The 19,165-nt window shown below is 41.8% G+C and overlaps 1 protein-coding gene across 2 annotated transcripts in view; it reads left to right on the forward strand.

Moving 5' to 3' along the window:
- PPP1CB (protein phosphatase 1 catalytic subunit beta) overlaps window positions 1-18,829 on the forward strand; it is a 54,521-nt gene extending 35,692 nt beyond the window's left edge. For both annotated transcript variants that reach the window (XM_062209188.1, XM_062209187.1), the window contains 3 exons: window positions 8,370-8,521; window positions 12,727-12,861; window positions 14,856-18,829. In XM_062209188.1, the coding sequence (XP_062065172.1) occupies window positions 8,370-8,521; window positions 12,727-12,861; window positions 14,856-14,960 (392 nt within the window). In that variant the 3' untranslated portion in view covers window positions 14,961-18,829. The remainder of the gene's footprint in view (window positions 1-8,369; window positions 8,522-12,726; window positions 12,862-14,855) is intronic.
- The last annotated feature ends 336 nt before the right edge of the window (window positions 18,830-19,165 follow it).

Consider the following 19,165-nt stretch of genomic DNA (forward strand, 5'->3'; position numbering starts at 1 on the left):
GCTCCTCTTCCAGTCCAGCTCTCTGCTGTGGCCCAGGAAGGTAGTGGAGTATGGCCCAAGTGCTTAGGCCCTGCCACCACCCGCATGGGAGACCGGGAAGAAGCACCTGGCTCCTGGCTTCAGATCAGTGCAGCGTGCCGGCCGTAGCGGCCATTTGGGGGGTGAACCAACAGAAAGGAAGACCTTTCTCTCTCTCTCACTGTCTAACTCTGCCTGTCCAAAAAGAAAAAAAAGGGCAGTAGATTCTGGTCGAAGATAAAATGTGAATTGATAACAGTGAATCCTAATGTAATTTTGTAAATAAATGGTAGACACAGTTGTCACTTACCCTGACCTTTCTATTGGCTTTAAAATGTTTTTCCCTGGAGCAGGCATTTGGTGTAGCAGTTAAGATGCTGGTTGGGACACCTTGTATCAGAGTGATTAGTTTGAGTTCCAGTTCCTTTGCTTTTTTTTTTTTTTTTTTTTAAGACTTATTTATTTCAGAGGCAGAGACAGATAGAAAGGGAAGTCTTACATCCACTGATTCTTTCCCTGATGGCCAGAGCTGGGCTGATCTGAAGCCAGGAGCTTCTTCTGGGTCTTCCATGTGGGTGCAGGGGCCCAAGTCCTTGGGCCATTCTCCACTGTTTTCTCAGGCCATAGCAGAGAGCTGGATCGGAAGTGGAGCAGCCGGGACACGAACCGACACCCATATGGGTTGCCAGCACTGCAGGCGGCAGCTTTACCCACTAGGCCACAGCACTGGCCCTTCCTTTACTTCTGATCCAGCTTCCCTCTAATGTGCACCCAGGAAGCAGCAGATGATGGTTCAACTGCTTGAGTCTCTGCCATTTGTGTGGGAAACCTGCATTAAGTTCTGGCTCCTGGCTTTAGCCAGCCCCAGCCCCGGCAAATACAGGCATCTGGGGAGTGAATGGGAGATCTCTACTTTCAAATAAAGTGAAAATAAGTTTTTGTAAATGTTTACTTGTATTTTAGTACTAGTATATATTTTGAAGTATCTAATCATGGCATTTGTAATGTTAAATGTCATTATGTATAGGCAAGTTGCTTTGCTTCCTTTTGCCTAAAAATCAGTACTTTCTTTGTGGTGTTTTCTGATACCAAATGTGTGTGGTTTTTCCACCAACAACCAATTCTCTTGACACCAGCTAGGTGTCTGATTCAAGTCTGACACTGGCTCCTGAAATTACCACAGAGTGCGCAGACTAAAGGCTCCATTCTGCATTACTGATACAAGTAAGATCTGCCCAGCCACCTACAAATGGGGAGGTTTCACAACCCCCTCCTTGGGTGCTTTACCCACATTTATTCATTTGTTACAAAGGCTATAACTTGGGGCCAGTGCTATGGCCTAGCATGTAAAGCCCCGTACCTACAGTGCCAGCATCCCATATGAGTGCCAGTTGAAGTCCAGTTGTTCCACATCTGATCCATCTCCCTGCTAGTGCGCCTGGGAAGGCAGTGGAGAATGCCCTAAGTGCTTGGGCCCTTCTACTCACATGGGAAACATGGTTGAAGCTCCTGGATACTGACTTTGGCCTTGCCCAGCCTAAGCCATTTGCATCCATTTGGGAAGTGAACCAACGGATAGATCAATCTTTCTCTCTTTGCCCCTCCTCTCTTTGAAACTCTTTCAAATAAAATAAAATATTTTAAAAATAAAGGGGGGCTGGTGCTGTGGCATAGCAGGTTAAAGCCCCAGCCTGCAGTGCCGGCAACCCACATGGGCACCGGTTCGAGTCCTGGGTGCTTCTCTTCTGATCCAGCTCTCTGCTATGGCCTGGGAAAGCAGTAGAAGATGGCCCAAGTCCTTGGGCCCCTGCACCCGTATGGGAGACCTGAAAGATGCTCCTGGCTCCTGGCTCCTGGCTTCGGATCAGCATAGCTCCAGCCATTGTGGCCAATTTGGGAGTGAACCAGCGGAATGGAAGACCTCTCTACCTCTCCCTCTCTCTCCATGTAACTCTTTGAAATAAATAATTCTTAAAAAAAACATAATAAAAAAATAAATGATTAAAAACATAACTCAGGATTAGTCAAGTGAAAGGTATACATAGAGGAAGGTACTGGGAATAGGAATTGTTAGCCCAGAACTCCATGCCCTCTTTGAACTGAATCCATGTAGGTGCTCAAGGACTTAAGCTGTTTTCTACTGCTTTCCCAGGCCATAGCAGGGAGCTGGATCAGAAGTGGAGCAGCTGAGACTCGAACCAGTGCCCATATAGGGATGCTGGCGGCACAAGCAGCAGCTTTAACCGCTGTGCCACAGCGCTGGCCCCAAGAATTGTTGTTTTTAATAGAAATTCGTATTTAGCACCACCACCACCAATAAATGAGGGGAAAGACAGGTCTGAAAATTCCAGCCCTCTGCTCAGATGTTTGGTCTTTGGGTGAATAGCTCTGTCTTGAAGCCATGAATCACTTTTTTACTACAGGCTTAGTTGTGGTAGAAAGGAGCCCATTATGAGTAACAAAAGACATTACTGTCTTTCAGCAAATTGCAAGAATTTTGGGAGGCAGGACAGAACAGTTACAAAGACCAAATATATTTTTTTATTATATAACACATGTTCATACTGTTAGAAACATTAACATAAGCAAAACTACCCTTTCTCTTTTCCTGACAAAAAATATATCTTAAAAAAACGAGACTCGGGCCGGTGCCGTGGCTTACTCGGTTAATCCTCCGCCTGTGGCGCCGCATCCCATGTGGACGCCAGGTTCTAGTCCCAGTTGCTCCTCTTCCAGGCCAGCTCTCTGCTATAGCCCGGGAGGGCAGTGGAGGATGGCCCAAGTGCTTGGGCCCCAATACCCTTATGGGAGACCGGGAAGAAGCACCTGGCTCCTAGCTTCAGATCGGCACAGCGCCGGCCGTAGCGGCCATTTGGGGAGTGAAGCAACAGACGGAAGACCTTTCTGTCTGTCTCTCCCTCTCACTGTCTATAACTCTACCTGTCAAATAAAAAAAAAAAAAAAAAGAGAGACTCACCTTTTTGGATAGATTGTCCCAGTGATATTTGTATAATCTGATCCACCCTTATACATACTATACTCATCAGTTCCCAGCAAACTTACATGTGTTAACACTGGAGATTCTCAGGCATGACATAGGATCCAGAAATCCTGTTACATATTGTGAACAAAATACGTATTGGGAGGGACTGATAAGATTGCTTATTGTTAAAAGGAAATTGATTATTCATTATATAAGTATTGGAGGGGCCAGCACTGTGGCATAGTGGATAAAGCCACCACCTGCAGTGCTGGCATTCCATATGGGTACCAGTTTGATTTCTGGCTGCTTAATTTCCGATCCAGCTTTTTGCTATGGCCTGGGAAAGCAGTGGAAGATGGCCCAAATCTTTGGGCCCTGCACCTGGAAGAAGCTCCTGGTTCCTGGCTTTGGATTGGCCCAGCTGTGGCCATTGCAGCCATGTGGGGAGTGAACCAGCAAATGGGAGACACTTCTCTTTCTCTCTCTCTCTCTCTCTCTCTCTCTCTCTCTCTCTCTCTCTCTGCCCTTCTCTCCCCTTCTCTCTCTGCGCAACTCTGCCATTCAAATAAATAAATAAGTCTTTTTTTAAAAAGTATTGGAGTGGATGATGGGTGATTTCGTTTCCCATTATCCATAAAGATTCGTTGGATAAACATTGAAAACTATTAATGACCAAGTGCAGAATTTATTTATTTGGAAGAGTTACTGAAAGATGTAGAAACAGAGAGGTTCTCCATCCACTGGTTCACTCCCCAAATGGACACAGTTGCCAGAGCTGAGCTGATTCTAAGCCAGGAGCTTCTTCCAGGTCTCCCATGTGGGTGCAGGGGCCCAAAGACTTGGGCCATCTTCTGCTGCTTTCCAGGTGCATTAGCAAGGAGCTGGATTGGAAGCTGAGCAGCCAGGACACTAACTGGTACCCATATAGGATGTCAGCACTATGGGCTGGGGCTTTAACCCACAGCGCCACAGCACTGCCTTCCCTCTCTTCTTTTTTTAAGATTCTTATTTGAGAGGGAAAGACAGAGAGAGAGAATGAATGCAAGTGAGAGAGTGCTTCCATCCCTGGGTTCACTCCCTAAATGGCTCCAACAGCCAGGCGTGGACCAGACCAAAGCCAGGAGCCTGGAACTCCAGCCATGTTTCCCACATGAGTGGCAGAGGCCCAAGTATTTGTGCCATCTTTCTTCTGCTTTCCCAGGTTCATTAACAGGGACTGGATCGACAGTGGACCAACCAGGACTCAAACTGGCACTCACAGGGGATGCTGGCATCACCCACTACATCACAGTGCCATCCCTGGGATTGCTTTCTTTCAAGTGTCATTGAGTTATTTTGCTCACTGTACTGGAAGTCTGGTAATGCCACTTTGAATGCTCCTCATGACCGTATATTAACCATTGGAAATAGCTGTGTAGATCCTCTGGTATCAGCCTGCTCAAACACTGTATTGTAGTAATAAGTTGCCCCAGAACTTCTTAGATAACACAGCTGATTTTTGGCAAATAAAAAAGGTAAGAAAGCGGAGATTTTTGCCATAACTTCTTTATTTGAAAGAGATGTCCCATCCACTGATTCACTCCTCAGATGCCTGCAGCAGCCAGGGCTGGCCCAAGTCAAAGCTCAAGCTAGAAACTCCAGAACTCCATTCTAGTCTCCCACATGGGTGACAAGGACCCAGTACTTGGGCCATCATTTGCTACCTTCCCAGGTGCATTAGCAGGGAGCAGGATTGGAACTGTCACTTCAGTATGAGATGCTGGCATTGTAAGTAGCAGCTTAACCTACTGCACCCATCCCACCCTGGCTTTTAATTTTCATTATAAAATATATTTGACCCAATATAATAGAAAGTACTACTTAAAACTTATTTATTCCAAAGGTAGAGTAGAGGGAGAGAATGAGAGGAGCAGAGAGAAAAAAGAGAGAGCTTCTATTCACTGGTTCACTGCCTAGATGGCTGTACCAGGCAGGGCTGAGCCAGACCGAAGCCAGGAATCAAGAGCTTCATGCCAGGTCTCATGCATGGGTGACAGGGTCCCAAACACTTTGGCCGTCTTCCACTGCTTTTCCTGGGCCATTAGCAGGAACCTGGATTGAAAGTGGAGCAGCCAAGACATGAACCAGCCCCCATATGGGATGCTGGTGTCACAGGCATTTTCATCCACTATGCCACAGTGCCAACCTCAATACTTAAAGTAAGGTATAAAATATATATTCATTCTTTAAAGTTTCTGTGTACAGGTCAGGAATAAATCAGTTTCGAGGGTGACATGTAAGGTTTCTGTTTTCAGCATGTTGTAATGGGAAATTTCTGAAACGTTTCTGATAGTTATTTTGATCTTGCTTTGGTGTTCCATATAACATATAGAAATTTAATTTATAAATTAATATAATCTTTGAAATAGTAGCCAAATTAATTCTGATGCTTGTTCTTTAAACATTGAATCTTGACTCTGAAATTCTTATCTGAACTCCATTAAGGTTGTGGAATTCCAGATTGTTGTTGCTGTTATTATTTTAGATTGTATGCATCCACACTCAAAAATCTGGAAGCCAGCTACTTTGTGGTTTTACAGTTTGTCGCTGAAATTATAGTCTTAGTATCTTGGTGCCTTTTTTTTTTTTTTTTTTTTTAAGCTTTATTTTAAAGGCAGAGTGTTACTGAGAGACGGGGAGAGAGAGAAATTTTCCTGTGTGCTGGTTCAGTCCCCCCTAAATGGCTTCCAAGCCTGGGATGTCCAGGCTAAAGCTAGGAGTTAGAAACTCCATCCGGGTGGGTCTCTCATGTGAGTGACAGAGACTTAAGTACTTGATCTGCCCTCTGCTGCTTTCCCAAGAACGTTAATAGGGAGCCGGATAGGAAATAGAGCAGCCAGAGCTCAAACCAGCTCTCTGTTATAGGATGCCAGCATTGTAGGCAGCAGCTTAGCTTACTGCCATGCTGGCCGCAGTATCTTGGCTTTCTACTCACTGTTTTCATCTCAAGAAACAGACTGGAAAGTGGGAAGCATTATAGAGCGCTGGAGATGTATGTAAGAGCTTCAGCCAGAAAGGGTTTATGAATTGAGACTACCTATTCCAGTTGATTTTTTTGTTGGTGAATTTCTTAAAACATAATAGCAGGAGCTTAGGAAATATCAATGATGGAAATTGAATAACATTGCCATTAATTCTGTTTAGGGTTTTAGATAATTCTCCTATGGAGATCTTTCAGGATAAGCTGTATTACGGAGTTTGATGCAGTGGTTAAGACATTACCCAGGATGTCCATGTTCCTTATTGAAGTTCCTGGGTTCAAGTCCTGACCCTACTTCTGATTTCAGCTTCCTGCTAATTTGCACTCTGGGAGGCAGCTGATGATGGTCTTGGGGCTTGGGTCCTGCCACCCATGTGGGAGACCCAAGTTGAGTTCCCAGCTCCTGGCTTTAGCCTGGACTAGCCCCAGCTGTTTTGGGCATTTGAAGAGTAAACCAACAGATAATCTGTCTGCCTGTCTTTCAAATAAATATAACTAAAATTTTTTAAGAATAAAAGATAATAAATTTTAAAAATCTTAAACCCTCTCATTGTATTAAAAACACCTTCCCTGGGGTAGACATTTGGTCCAGTGGTTAAAAACTTCATTAGACACTGTAATTCTTAAAAAATTATTTAATATCACCATTTCATTGTCCCCTCCTGATGTCACTACAATTCGACTTTTACTTACTATCCTACCCTGAACCATCAAATCTGCTTTCATTAGGGTCTTATAATTTATTATAATTGGCCTATATTTGTTCTTTGTCTTACTCCATATATTTGTGGCATTGAAACTTAACCATTTCCTACTTCTAAACAATTCTTTATCCTTTTAGGAAATCTTTGCCAATTTTTGTTGTTGTTTGTTTTGATCATTCCTTCTCACTATTTTTTTGATCATTCCCTGGTCTTCTCACTTTATGGTTTCAAGGTGGTTTGAATTCTAAGATTTCCATTACTGTTTATCTATTGAAGATGCTAAGATAAGTATTTCTAGTTCTGACCTTTTTTTATTTATTTAAAGATTTTTATTTATTTTATTTGAGAGGTAGAGTTATAGACCATGAGAGAGAGAGACAGAGAGAAAGGTCTTCCGTCCGTTGGTTCACTCCTCAAATGGCTGCAATGGCCGGAGCTGAGCTGATCCGAAGCCAGGAGCCAGGAGCTTCTTCCCAGTCTCCCACGTGGGTGCAGGGGCCCAAGGACTTGGGCCATCTACTGCTGCTTTCCCAGGCCATAGCAGAGAGCTGGATTGGAAGAGGAGCAGCCAGGACTAGAACCAGCGCCCTGTGGGATGCCGGCACCGCAGGCGGAGGATCAACCTACTGCGCCACTGTGTCAGTCCAGTTCTGACCTCTTTTGACCAAAACATTACTAAAGTTAAAGATTAGTCTGGTTTTGTTCCACCATACTTTCCTTTGAAATCCTTCAGATGTAAGTAGAAAATATTTTTCTTTCCTCAGATTGGTCTGTAGGTCAAATGCAATCCCAATGATATTACAGTTGAGTTTTCGTGGACTTAAGCAAGCTGGTTCTGAACTTTATGTGGAAGAACAAAGGAGTCAAAGTAACCAAGACAGTCCTGAAGAGAAAAAAAATGTGGGGATACTAGCCCCATGAGCTTTTTATAAAGACTTACTGAAAACCTCTGGTGTGTTATTGGCTCAGGGATAAATTAGTCTAGTGGAGTAGATTATAGTGCTCAGTAACAGCATAACTCCATAAGGAAGGGATGAAAAATGCTACAAGGGCCAGCACTGTGGCTCAGCAAGTTAAAGCTGTGGCCTGCAGTGCTAGAGCCCCAGCTGCTCCACTTCTAACCCAGCTCCCTGCAGTTGTGCCTGGGAAGGCAGTGGAAGTTGGCCCAAGCCCTAGGCTCTTGCACTCACATGGGAGACCCAGATGAAGCTCCCAGCTTATTCCTGGCACAGCCTCAGTCGTTGTGGCCATTTGGGGAGTAAACCAGCAGATGGACGATCTCTGTGTCTCTCCTCTCTCTGACTGCCTCTCAAATAAATAAATAAGTAAATATCCTGAAGAAAGAAAAATGCTGCTGAGTCAATCATTTATTCATTGGAAAAATCATGCAGAAAAAATGAACTTAGAGCATGTCATATAGATTTCCTCTCTGTAGGACTGGTTCCAGCACTTCTCTTAAAAGAGGCCAGGCAGTCTTGTTGAATGAGTTAGCTAGGCTGAGCTACTTGGGGGCAAATAATTACCATTGTTTATTGAAGGGTAAAAGGGCAGGAAAAGAGATTTGATGTAGATATCCTTTAGTTGAAGTTTTTGTGTTTTGTTTTTCCTTTTTTCTTTTTCATTGCTGTATTTCTGTTCTTTAAAGGTTTGCTCTGTGATTTACTGTGGTCTGACCCAGACAAGGACGTGCAAGGCTGGGGAGAAAATGACCGTGGTGTTTCCTTCACTTTTGGCGCTGATGTAGTCAGTAAATTTCTGAATCGTCATGATTTAGACTTGATTTGTCGAGCTCATCAGGTATGAACTATAAGAATCATGGATAGCTTAATATTTGCTAACCTCACACAGTCCCTCTCATTTTATTTTTGAGACACCTGAATGACTTGTGTAAAGAAGGCAATGGGAGAGACAAAGCCATTACCTAGATTGTACCATTGTAAATGCTTTGGAGCCAGCATTGTGTCATTGTGGGTAAAGCTTCTGCCTGCAAAGCCGGCATCCCAATGGGTGCCAATTCAAGTTAGGGCTGTTCCACTTTTGATCCAGCTCCCTGCTAATGTCCTGGGAAAAGCTGAGGAAGATGGCCCAGGTGCTTGGGTCCCTACTACCCACATAGGAGACCTGAAAGAAGTTCCTGGCTCCTGGCATTGGCCTGCTTCCGCCCTAGCCGTTGTAACCATCTAGGGAGTGAACGAGCAGATGGAAGTTCGCTCTCTGTCTCTCCCTCAATCTGTAGCTCCTTCAAATAGATAATCTTAAATTAATAAAAACAAATGCTTTGTTAACCTTTTCTCACTGTACAAGAAGAAATGTTTCAAAAGGATATATTCAATATTGTATGCAACTCTAGCAAAATTTTTAGTGCTTTTCTGAAGCTTTCTAGATATAATCTAGATTTTTTTTTTATATGATCTATAATGGGCTACAATCCCGTGTTATTAGTCATTGTATGGATATTGTTTGGAGTTTGATAAAATCAAAATGCTCTTTAAGAAGGCATTTTTGAGACCATTGGGGGATTTGACTACAGATTGCGTTGTATCATTAATTATTTCTGCTGTGATAAAACCATTATTATAAGAATACTGTTCATATTTTTCCAGAAACACTCTCTAAAACATAACTGATATACTTTTCAATCGATGTAATTTTTAAAAATAATTTTTGGCTACTTTTAAGATTATATTAGTGATTATTATTTTTTAAAGCAAGATATATTAATCATATTCTGTTCGAAATTCCATTTTGTCTGAAGCTTTATTCCCTATGACACTTGAGTGCTGTGATCCTAACTCATAAAAATGATTGGCTTCCCACCCTCTGCATGTTAGGTATTATGTGCTTCTCTCCTGTCACTCAGTTGAAATGAAGTTATGTTCCTAAAGCCTTTGCTGTAAGCAAATTTGTCTTCTAATCAGTACATATCATGTTTATGATTTTGATAAAAGAGCAGGGTTGCTAAGTTACCTAACTGAAATCCCCGTGGATAAGTTGTTTCAGCCATAGATCTCCATTCATTGATCTTTTCAAAAATAGGTGATGATTTTAAAATGTGAAGTTAGTTACTAAACTAACTTAGTTTATGTATGTGGACTTTTCCAGAAACTTTCAAAATTCTATGTTTATTTATTTATTTATTTATTTTAAGATTTACTTACTTATTTGAAAGGCAGAGTTAGAGGCAGAGGCAAAGAAGTCTTCCATCTGCTGCTGACTACCCAGATGGCTGCAATGGCCAGAACTGCACTCATCTGAAGCCAGGAGCTTTTCTGAGTCTCCCACGTGGATGCAGAGGCCAAAAGACTTGGGCCATCTTTTACTGCTTTCCCAGGCCATAGCGGAGAGCTGGATTAAAAGTGGAGCAGCCGGACTCAAACCGGCATCGATATAGGACACTGGCACTGCAAGCTGGGGCTTTAACCCCCTGTGCCACAGCACTGGCCCCTCTATTCTTTTTATTTTCAAACATGTTATCTCTAAAATTATGAGACTTAACAGTAGGAAACAACACAAACTGCTAATATTTCCTTTTTAAAAAATTTAAGGGACTTTCTACCTGTGACACTGGCCTCCCATATGCGCACTTCAAATCCAGCTCCCGCCGGCGCCGTGGCTCAACAGGCTAATCCTCCGCCTTGCGGCGCCGGCACACCGGGTTCTAGTCCCGGTCGGGGCACCGATCCTGTCCCGGTTGCCCCTCTTCCAGGCCAGCTCTCTGCTGTGGCCAGGGAGTGCAGTGGAGAATAGCCCAAGTGTTTGGGCTCTGCACCCCATGGGAGACCAGGATAAGCACCTGGCTCCTGCCATCGGAACAGCGCGGTGCGCCGGCCGCAGCGCACTACCGCGGCAGCCATTGGAGGGTGAACCAACGGCAAAAGGAAGACCTTTCTCTCTGTCTCTCTCTCTCACTGTCCACTCTGCCTGTCAAAAAAAAATAAATAAATAACAAATCCAGCTCCCTACTAATGGCTAGGGAAGAGCAGCAGAAGATGGCCCAAGTGTTCGGGCCCCTGCCACCTGTGTGGGAGACCCAGATGAAGCACCTGGGTCCTTGCGCCATCTGAGGAGTGAACCAGCGGATGGAAGATCTCTCTGCTCTACCTCTCTCTGTAACTCTGACTTGCAAATAAATAAATCTTTAAAAAGAGTGTTTGAAAGAATGAACAAAAACTGAAAACTAGAAACCATAGATAAAGTATTCCAGTCTTAACCAAAAAGATTACTATCTAAATTGTGCTGTGAGGTAAATTTCAACAGAGAAACATTCCCAGCAGTGAGGTATGATATATTTTAAAAAGTAAATAATTGTAATTCTATGCAAGTATTATAGGATAATTTTGCTTATCAAAAAGGATACCTAAAATAGACTTTAAGATTTATTTATTTATTTGAAAGAGTTACACAGAGAAGGAGAGGCAGAGAGAACCATCCAAAGGTTCACTCCCCAGTTGGCCACAAGGCCAGGAGCCAGGAGCTTCTTCCAGGTCTCCCACTCAGGGCGGGGGCCCAAGGACTTGGGCCATCTTCTACTGCTTTCCCAGGCCATGACAGCAGAATTGGAAGAGGAGCAGCCGGGACTCCAAGCGGCACCGATATAGGATGCCAGCACTGCCGACAGCAGCTTTACCTGTTAATGCCATAGTGCCGCCCCTAAAATAGACTTTAACAAGTAATCTTGGAGGTTGGCACCACGGCTCACTAGGCTAATCCTCTGCCTGTGGCGCCGGCACCCCAGTTGGGACGCTGGATTCTGTCCTGGTTGCTCCTCTTCCAGGCCAGCTCTCTGCTGTGGCCCGGGAGTGCAGTGGAGGATGGCCCAAGTCCTTGGGCCCTGCACCCACATGGGAGACCAGGAGAAGCACCTGGCTCCTGGCTTCAGATCGGCATAGCGCGCCAGCCGTAGCAGCCATTTGGGGGGGGTGAACCAATACAAAGGAAGACCTTTCTGTCTCTCTCTCTTTCTGTCTAACTCTGCCTGTCAAAACAAACAAAGTAATCTTGGATGGGCCGGCGCTGTGGCTCACGTGGTTAATCCTCCACCTGCGGTGCTGCATCCTACATGAGCGCCGGGTTCTAGTCCCGGTTGCTCCTCTTCCAGTCCAGCTCTCTGCTGTGGCCTGGGAGGGCAGTGAAGGATAGCCCAAGTCCTTGGACCCCATCACCAGCACCTGGTTCCTGGCTTTGGATCGGTGTAGCGCCGGCCGAGCGGCCATTTGTGGGGTGAACCAATGGAAGGAAGACCTTTCTCTCTGTTTCTCTCTCACTGTCTGTAATTCTACCTGTCAAATAAATAAATAAAATCTTTAACAAAAAAAGTAATCTTGGTTATTATAAATAAATATAAACTGTTTAACATGTTTTTGTTTACCTCTCATAAACCCAAAAGTTAGAGTCATAAGCTGAGAAATATAAGTTGTTCAAATAACTCAGTAATTGACAATAGAGTCTAGAAATTTAAAACATTAAGGAAAAAAACTACGTGTGGGTATAAAACTTTAGCCTATAATCTTTTAACTTAAGGAGCCTGATCTGTGTAAATTAAACTCAAGTTAGTAATGTTTTCAGTTTGTAGGTATATACCACTGATATGAAGTTTAAAAGCAAAGCAAGCAAAAAGTTTGTGGGGAAGTTTTTTATTGTCTGGCTGTTACTCATTGAAGGGTTCTATAGTGGGATTATATGCTGTCATCACAGTCCCACCTCTTGTCCCAGGTCCCTGTGGTTACTGTACACATTAGGGTATTTCATTTTTGTTTCATGGGAAGCCTTGGAAATATGCTCTTTAGTAATTACAAACCTATTATTCCATTTAAGCTTAATCTCTGCCATTTTACAGAAAAGACACACCAATTTAATGTTCTAAGCAAAGTTTAAGAACAGATAACAAAACTTCCAAAACAAGTGTTTTTTTTAGGCCTTTACCGTATTAATCTTAATTAATATAGATAGCTGACAATTGCCTGCTAATAAATGCTGTTTTCTTTTGACATCTCCTTTGACAGGTGGTAGAAGATGGATATGAATTTTTTGCTAAGCGACAATTGGTAACCCTATTTTCAGCCCCAAATTACTGTGGCGAGTTTGATAATGCTGGTGGAATGATGAGTGTGGATGAGACTTTGATGTGTTCATTTCAGGTATGATAGAGATCTAAATTTATAACAACTAGAAATCTAGTTAAAACTGTTGTCAGTACAATTTTACTTTTAGGTTTATTGAAAGTTTAATTAGGAAATGATTACCATTGACACTCATTAAAGATTTCTGTTTTTCATCACAAAAGTTTCTAACTTTTGGTACCCATCAATATTTGAATTTTAGGGAACCTAAAATATCAGTCATCCTTGACTGAGATGTTTAAAATGTAAAATTCCCTCTGTGCTGTAAGGTAGTGGCTTACCTACTAAAACAATATGACTGGAATGAATGAATGAGTCTTTCTGTAGTAAAGTAATTTCTGTGTATGATCAAGAGTAATTGGTGGGATGGACATTGGGGAAAGAAAACAGTGTAAACACAGATGAGGAAAAAAACAGAATATTTACCTAAATGAAAATCTTTCCAAAGAATTTTAAAGTATCCACTTATAGAGAAGTGTTCACTTTTTTTTTTTAAAGCAGAAATGGGGAAAGAGGAAGCATTCTCATCTGCTGGTTCACTCCTGAATGCCCACCAGTGGCTAACGTGGTGGCTAGAGCCAGAAGCTGGGAATCCAATCTAGAATATCTCCCATGTGGGTGGCATGAACCCAGTTACTTCAGCCTTTACTGCTGCCTCCAAGGTCTGTATTGGCAGGAAGCTGGAGTCAGGAGCTGGAGCTATCAGACCAGGTAGTGCAGTGTTGGGACTGAAATGTCTTGGGGCTGGCATTGTGGCATAGCGGGTAAAGCCACCACCTGCAATGCCAGCATACCATAGGGGCACTGGTTCAAAACCTTGCTGCTGCACTTCCAATCCAGCTCCCTGCTAATGCACCTGGAAGGCAGCAGAAGATGGCCCAGTGCTTGGGCCCCTGCACTCATGTGGAAGATCTGGAAGAAGCTCCTGACATTTGGGGAGTGAACTGGTAGATGGAAGATCTGTCTCCTCCTCTCTGTGTAACTCTTTCAAATAAATCTTTAAAAAAAAAACAAAAAGAAGGCCGGCTCTGCAGCTCACTAGGCTAATCCTCCGCCTGCGGCGCCGGCACACCAGGTTCTAGTCCCGGTTGGGGCGCCGGTTCTGTCCCGGTTGCTCCTCTTCCAGTCCAGCTCTCTGCTGTGGCCCAGGAAGGCAGTGGAGAATGGCCCAAGTCCTTGGACCCTGCACTTACATGGGCTCCTGGCTTCAGATCTGCGCAGCATGCCTGCTGTAGTGGCCATTTGGGAGGTGAACCAACGGAAGGAAGATCTTTATCTCTAACTGCCTGTCAAAAAAAAAAAAGAAGAAAAAGACTGGAAGGTCTTAACGATTAAGTCCAAAATAGACAAATCTGTAGAGACATAAGGTAAGTTAGTACTTGCCTTTTAGAGTTGGAGGGGTTATGGAAAGGTAGAGAGCAGGAATGAGAAATGATTGATAACAGGAACAAATATTGTTTTGGGGTAACAAAAATGAGCTAAATTTCAATTATGATAATTGTTTGGCTGAATATATGCACTAAAAACTGTTGACTTGTACATTTTGAATAGTTGAGCTTTAAGGTTTGTAATCAAATATATCAATATTCATTTGTACACAAAAAAATAAGACCTGAAGAGTTTGACATGTTGAAGGTTAATTGCCCTGCTAAGTAAATATGTCAGAATTATGATGAGAACCTACATCTTTTGATTCTTAAACTGGTGTTCTTTTCCTCACCAGAGGTAAATTTGGAAAAAATTTTACTGAAATTAAGGATTAGGTAGTTGAGTTATTGTGCTCACGTTTTATTAACTAAAATATTAATGGGATGATAAATAATAGTGTTCACACTTATGTACTCTCTTTAAATGAGAAATGTTAGTGGAATTTTGTTGTTCTACATTTGTGTTGCCCTTTTTCTCAATTTGTATGCCTCTTATTGAGAAAAAGACCCACCCTATCACAGTTTTCTTAAACTTGCTACATTTGAAAGAGTAACACTGTTTATTCATTTATTATTTACTTTAAGATATTGAAACCTTCTGAAAAGAAAGCTAAATACCAGTATGGTGGACTGAATTCTGGACGCCCTGTCACTCCACCTCGAACAGCTAATCCACCGAAGAAAAGGTGAAGAAGGAATTCTATAAAGAAACCACCAGATTTGTTAAGGACATACTTCATAATATATATAAGTGTGCACTGTAAAACCATCCAGCCATTTGACACCCTTTATGATGTCACACCTTTAACTTAAGGAGACGGGTAAAGGATCTTAAATTTTTTTCTAATAGAAAGATGTGCTACACTGTATTGTAATAAGTATATTCTGTTATATTCAACAAAGTTAAATCCAAATTCAAAATTATCCATTCAAGTTACATCTTCACGTATCACAATTTTTAAAGTTGAAAAGCATCCCAGTTAAACTAGATGTGATAATTAAACCAGATGAAAGCATGATGATCCATCTGTGTAATGTGGTTTTAGTGTTGCTTGGTTGTTTAATTATTTTGGGCTTGTTTTGTTTTGTTTTGTTTGTTTTTGCTAGAATAATGGCAATATTTTTTCCCTAAACATTTTAAAAAGTGAAATATGGGAAGAGCTTTAAAGACATTCACCAACTGTTACTTCTTTTGCTTATCTACTTATATACCTGTTTGATCTTAAGAAAATTTATTCCTCATTACATTAAAAAGGAATTTTAGAGAGTGATAGTTTTTAAAAATATGCAGACTGTCCAATTCATTGGTTTTAATCAGTTTGACTGGGCAAACTTTACAGCTGATAGTGAATATTTTGCTTTATTCAGAAATTGCCACTGATTTGGATTTGTGCACTCTAATTTTTAACTTATTAATGCTCTATTGTGCAGTAGCATTTCATTTAACTTTAAGGTAAGGCTCATATAGTATTACCCAAATAGTTGGTAATGTGATTATGTGGTACCTTGGCTTTAGGTTTTAATTCGCACGAAACACCTTTTGGCATGCTTAACTTTCTGGTAACACCCTCACCTGCATTGGTTTTGTTTTTTGGGATTTTTGTTGTTGTTATTGTTGTTGGTTTTGTTTTTAGATCCACAAAACATGAGAATCCTTTTTTGACAAGCCTTGGAAAGCTGACACTATCTCTTTTTTTCTCCCTTTATACGAAGGATGTATTTAATTGAATGCTGGTCAGTGGGACATTTTGTCAACTATGGGTATTGGGTGCTTAACTGTCTAATATTGCCATGTGAATGTTGTATACGATTGTAAGGCTTATGTCACTAAAGATTTTTATTCTGATTTTTCATAATCAAAGTTCATATGATATTGTATAGATATGCTTTGTAGTGAACTATAGTAGCAATAATTTCTGTATGTGATCAAGAGTTTATTGCAGCATTTCTTTTCCTGTTCTCTCTTTTTTTAAGGGTTAGCATTAACATGGCAAGGAATAGAAAAGTCACCATAAAGATTTTAGAAGGAGAACTTACAGAGCACAGATTTGTGATTGTTTGGATGTGACACTATTGGATGTGACTCTAAAAGCTTTTATTGAGCATTGTCAAATTTGTAAGCTTCATAGGGATGGACATCACATTTATAATGCCCTTCTATATGTGCTACCATAGATGTGAAATTCTTGACCTTAATATTGTCTTTGAAAATGTTAAATTGAGAATTCTGTTAACTTACAGTTTATGAATTGGCGCATTGTATTACTGCAAGAAATATTTGATTTTCAGCACAGTGCAAAGTTTCCTTAAACTGCATATGTCTTTTTTTTTTCTAATTCTACTTTGTTTTAAAGCACATTTTAAATGTAGTTTTCTCATTTAGTAAAAGTTGTCTAATTGATATGAAGCCTGACTGATTATTTTATTCCTTTTTTCTTCAGAGTGACACATTTAAACATACATTTTATTCAAAACAGCACTATGTTTCTGACATTAAATTGATTTCTTTTCTGAAAATAGTCATGAATTGCTTATGGTATGCTAGATTAGGACACACACACACTTTATCAGTTTTGACTTGAACAGCTTGGTTGAAGTATAAGTTGAGCAGTTTCTAAATAGAATTTTAGATAGATTCTTTTAGAAGTCATATTGAAACCTGTGGCGGGGAAAGGGCAGTCTTTATTCATCTCAGTATTAGTTAAACCACATTAATCTGGATTCTACTGATTTTTTGGTCAGTAAGAAATTATTTAGAAATTCATCCAGATAAAAGCCACATATGGGGGGGCCTGCGCCTGCAGTGCTGGCATTCCATGTGGCCGCCTTTTCGAATCCCAGCTGCTCCACTTCCAATCCAGCTTTCAGCTATGGCCTGGGAAAGCAATAGAAGATGGCCCAAGTCCTTGGGCCCCTGCACCCACGTGGGAGACCAGGAAGAAGCTCTTGGCTCCTGGCTTCGGATCGGTGCAAGTCCGGCCATTGGCGGCCACCTGGGAAGTGAACCATTGGATAGAAGACCTCTCTTTCTCTCTCTCTCTCTCTCTCTCTGCCTCTGCCTCTGCCTCTGCCTCTCTATAACCCTGCCTTTCAAATAAATAAATAAATCTTTAAAAAAATCAAATGTGGAAGAAATCACTAATTAGGGAAATTAATATTAATCATTAAAGAATGGAAATTTACCATATTTTAAAATTATGTAGGAACTCTTTAAACCATTTAACTGCTTATAGTCATATGCAGGTAATGTGTTCACTAAATCTGTATTTATTGCTGCTAACATTCATTGTTTCTGCTTTGCCCAACAGCAGCCCCCCCCCCTTTTTTTCCCCTCCTTTTTTTTTTTTTTTTTTTTATGAGAGGCAGAGAGGAAGAACTCCCATCTGCTAGTTCACTCCTCAAATGTCTGCAGCTTCTGGGACTAAGCCAAGGCCAAGCTGGGAACCAGATCGCCTGTGTGACTGTAGGGATCCATTAGCTGGAGCCCCACTGTCTCCCTGGTCTGCACTGGCAGGAAGCTGGAATAGGGCAGTCAAACCCAGGCACTGTGTTACAGGATATGCATGCCTGAACTGCTGGCCTAAATGTCCCCCCAAGGACCAGTTATGATCATCAGCACAGGACTGGTTTGTACTTAGCACCTAACGAAGGACTCTGTAGCTAGCCACATTGTCATCTCCCTTGACTCTGAAGAGGACCTAAATGTTCCTGAAGATAGTTATTTTAACTGGAAAATGCCAGCAAGAAGAATCTTAACATAGGTAGAATGCAGCCATCCTTTGTACATGAAAATGGTCTTGTTACAGTTAGAATAACAGAAATGTGGAGATTGCATAAAAAATTTTAAAAAGCCTAATTTGATACTGTGAATTCTTTACTGAGATCAGACAGGTCCATGGAGGTGGTGACAAAGTGTTGTCAGAGCCCAAGGTTTTCCTCGATTTTGAGACGCTTGACTAGAAGGGAGGAATTGTTAAACTTGGTCTCGGGCTCCCTCCACACTTAACAGACTAGAGCTTGAGTGTGTGTTCAGATGGTGCCTGCCCTACAGTGGTTCCACTTAGAATTTCTCAGCTTTTCAGTGGTGCCAAAACTGTGTATTCAGTGAAAACCATACACTAGATTTTGAATTTGACTCTTTGTCACCAGCTAGCACAATGCGGTCCAGTACAGGCGTGTTGCTAGGCAGCAGTCAGCTGGTCGTGAGGGAACCTGCTGAGACTGCACTGAACCATCACTCAGCTAGGGTGCTCATTAGATTAGGTATATTTCAGTGCATTTTCGGCTTATGATATTTTCACTTTTGAGTGGGGTTGCTGGAGGATGGGACCCCATCGCAAGTTGAGGAGTATCCATTTTTCAGACAAGCAGCCGAGTCTCAGATTTGCAGCAGAGCTTTCAGCCACTCCCAGCTGCAGACAGCCAGAACTTGTTCATAAAAGGTCAGCGGCGAACCGATCAGGCTGTCCATTTGTCAGTCCTTATGTCTGTCTGTAAATCCTGCCTGATCACTTTACTGAGTGGAGATCTCTGAACCTTTACTGGTTCAGGGTGCTGCCTGATGCATGAATCATTACTTTGCCCAGATGAAGTCAGCTGATATTTATTTTAAAAGGAGATAATTTGAAGTAGAAATATGATCAGAGGAAATAAACCCTTCAAAAAAAGAATTTTATCCAAGCAAAACTATAAACATCGTAAGAGACATGTGTCTCTTGAGACTATCAAAGTGTATTACATTGAGTCAAGGAAATGAAATATGTCTGGGTTTAAAAGTTCAGGTATATTCCATTATCTTCATAGCAACCGTAATTTTTGACATCTTTATGCTAAAATGTATTTAGAAAAGGAATATGTTAGATGGAAATTGCTTTTGATATCCAACCTAATCCACC

This window comes from Lepus europaeus, chromosome 13 (assembly GCF_033115175.1).
Source record: "Lepus europaeus isolate LE1 chromosome 13, mLepTim1.pri, whole genome shotgun sequence".
NCBI lineage: Eukaryota > Metazoa > Chordata > Mammalia > Lagomorpha > Leporidae > Lepus > Lepus europaeus.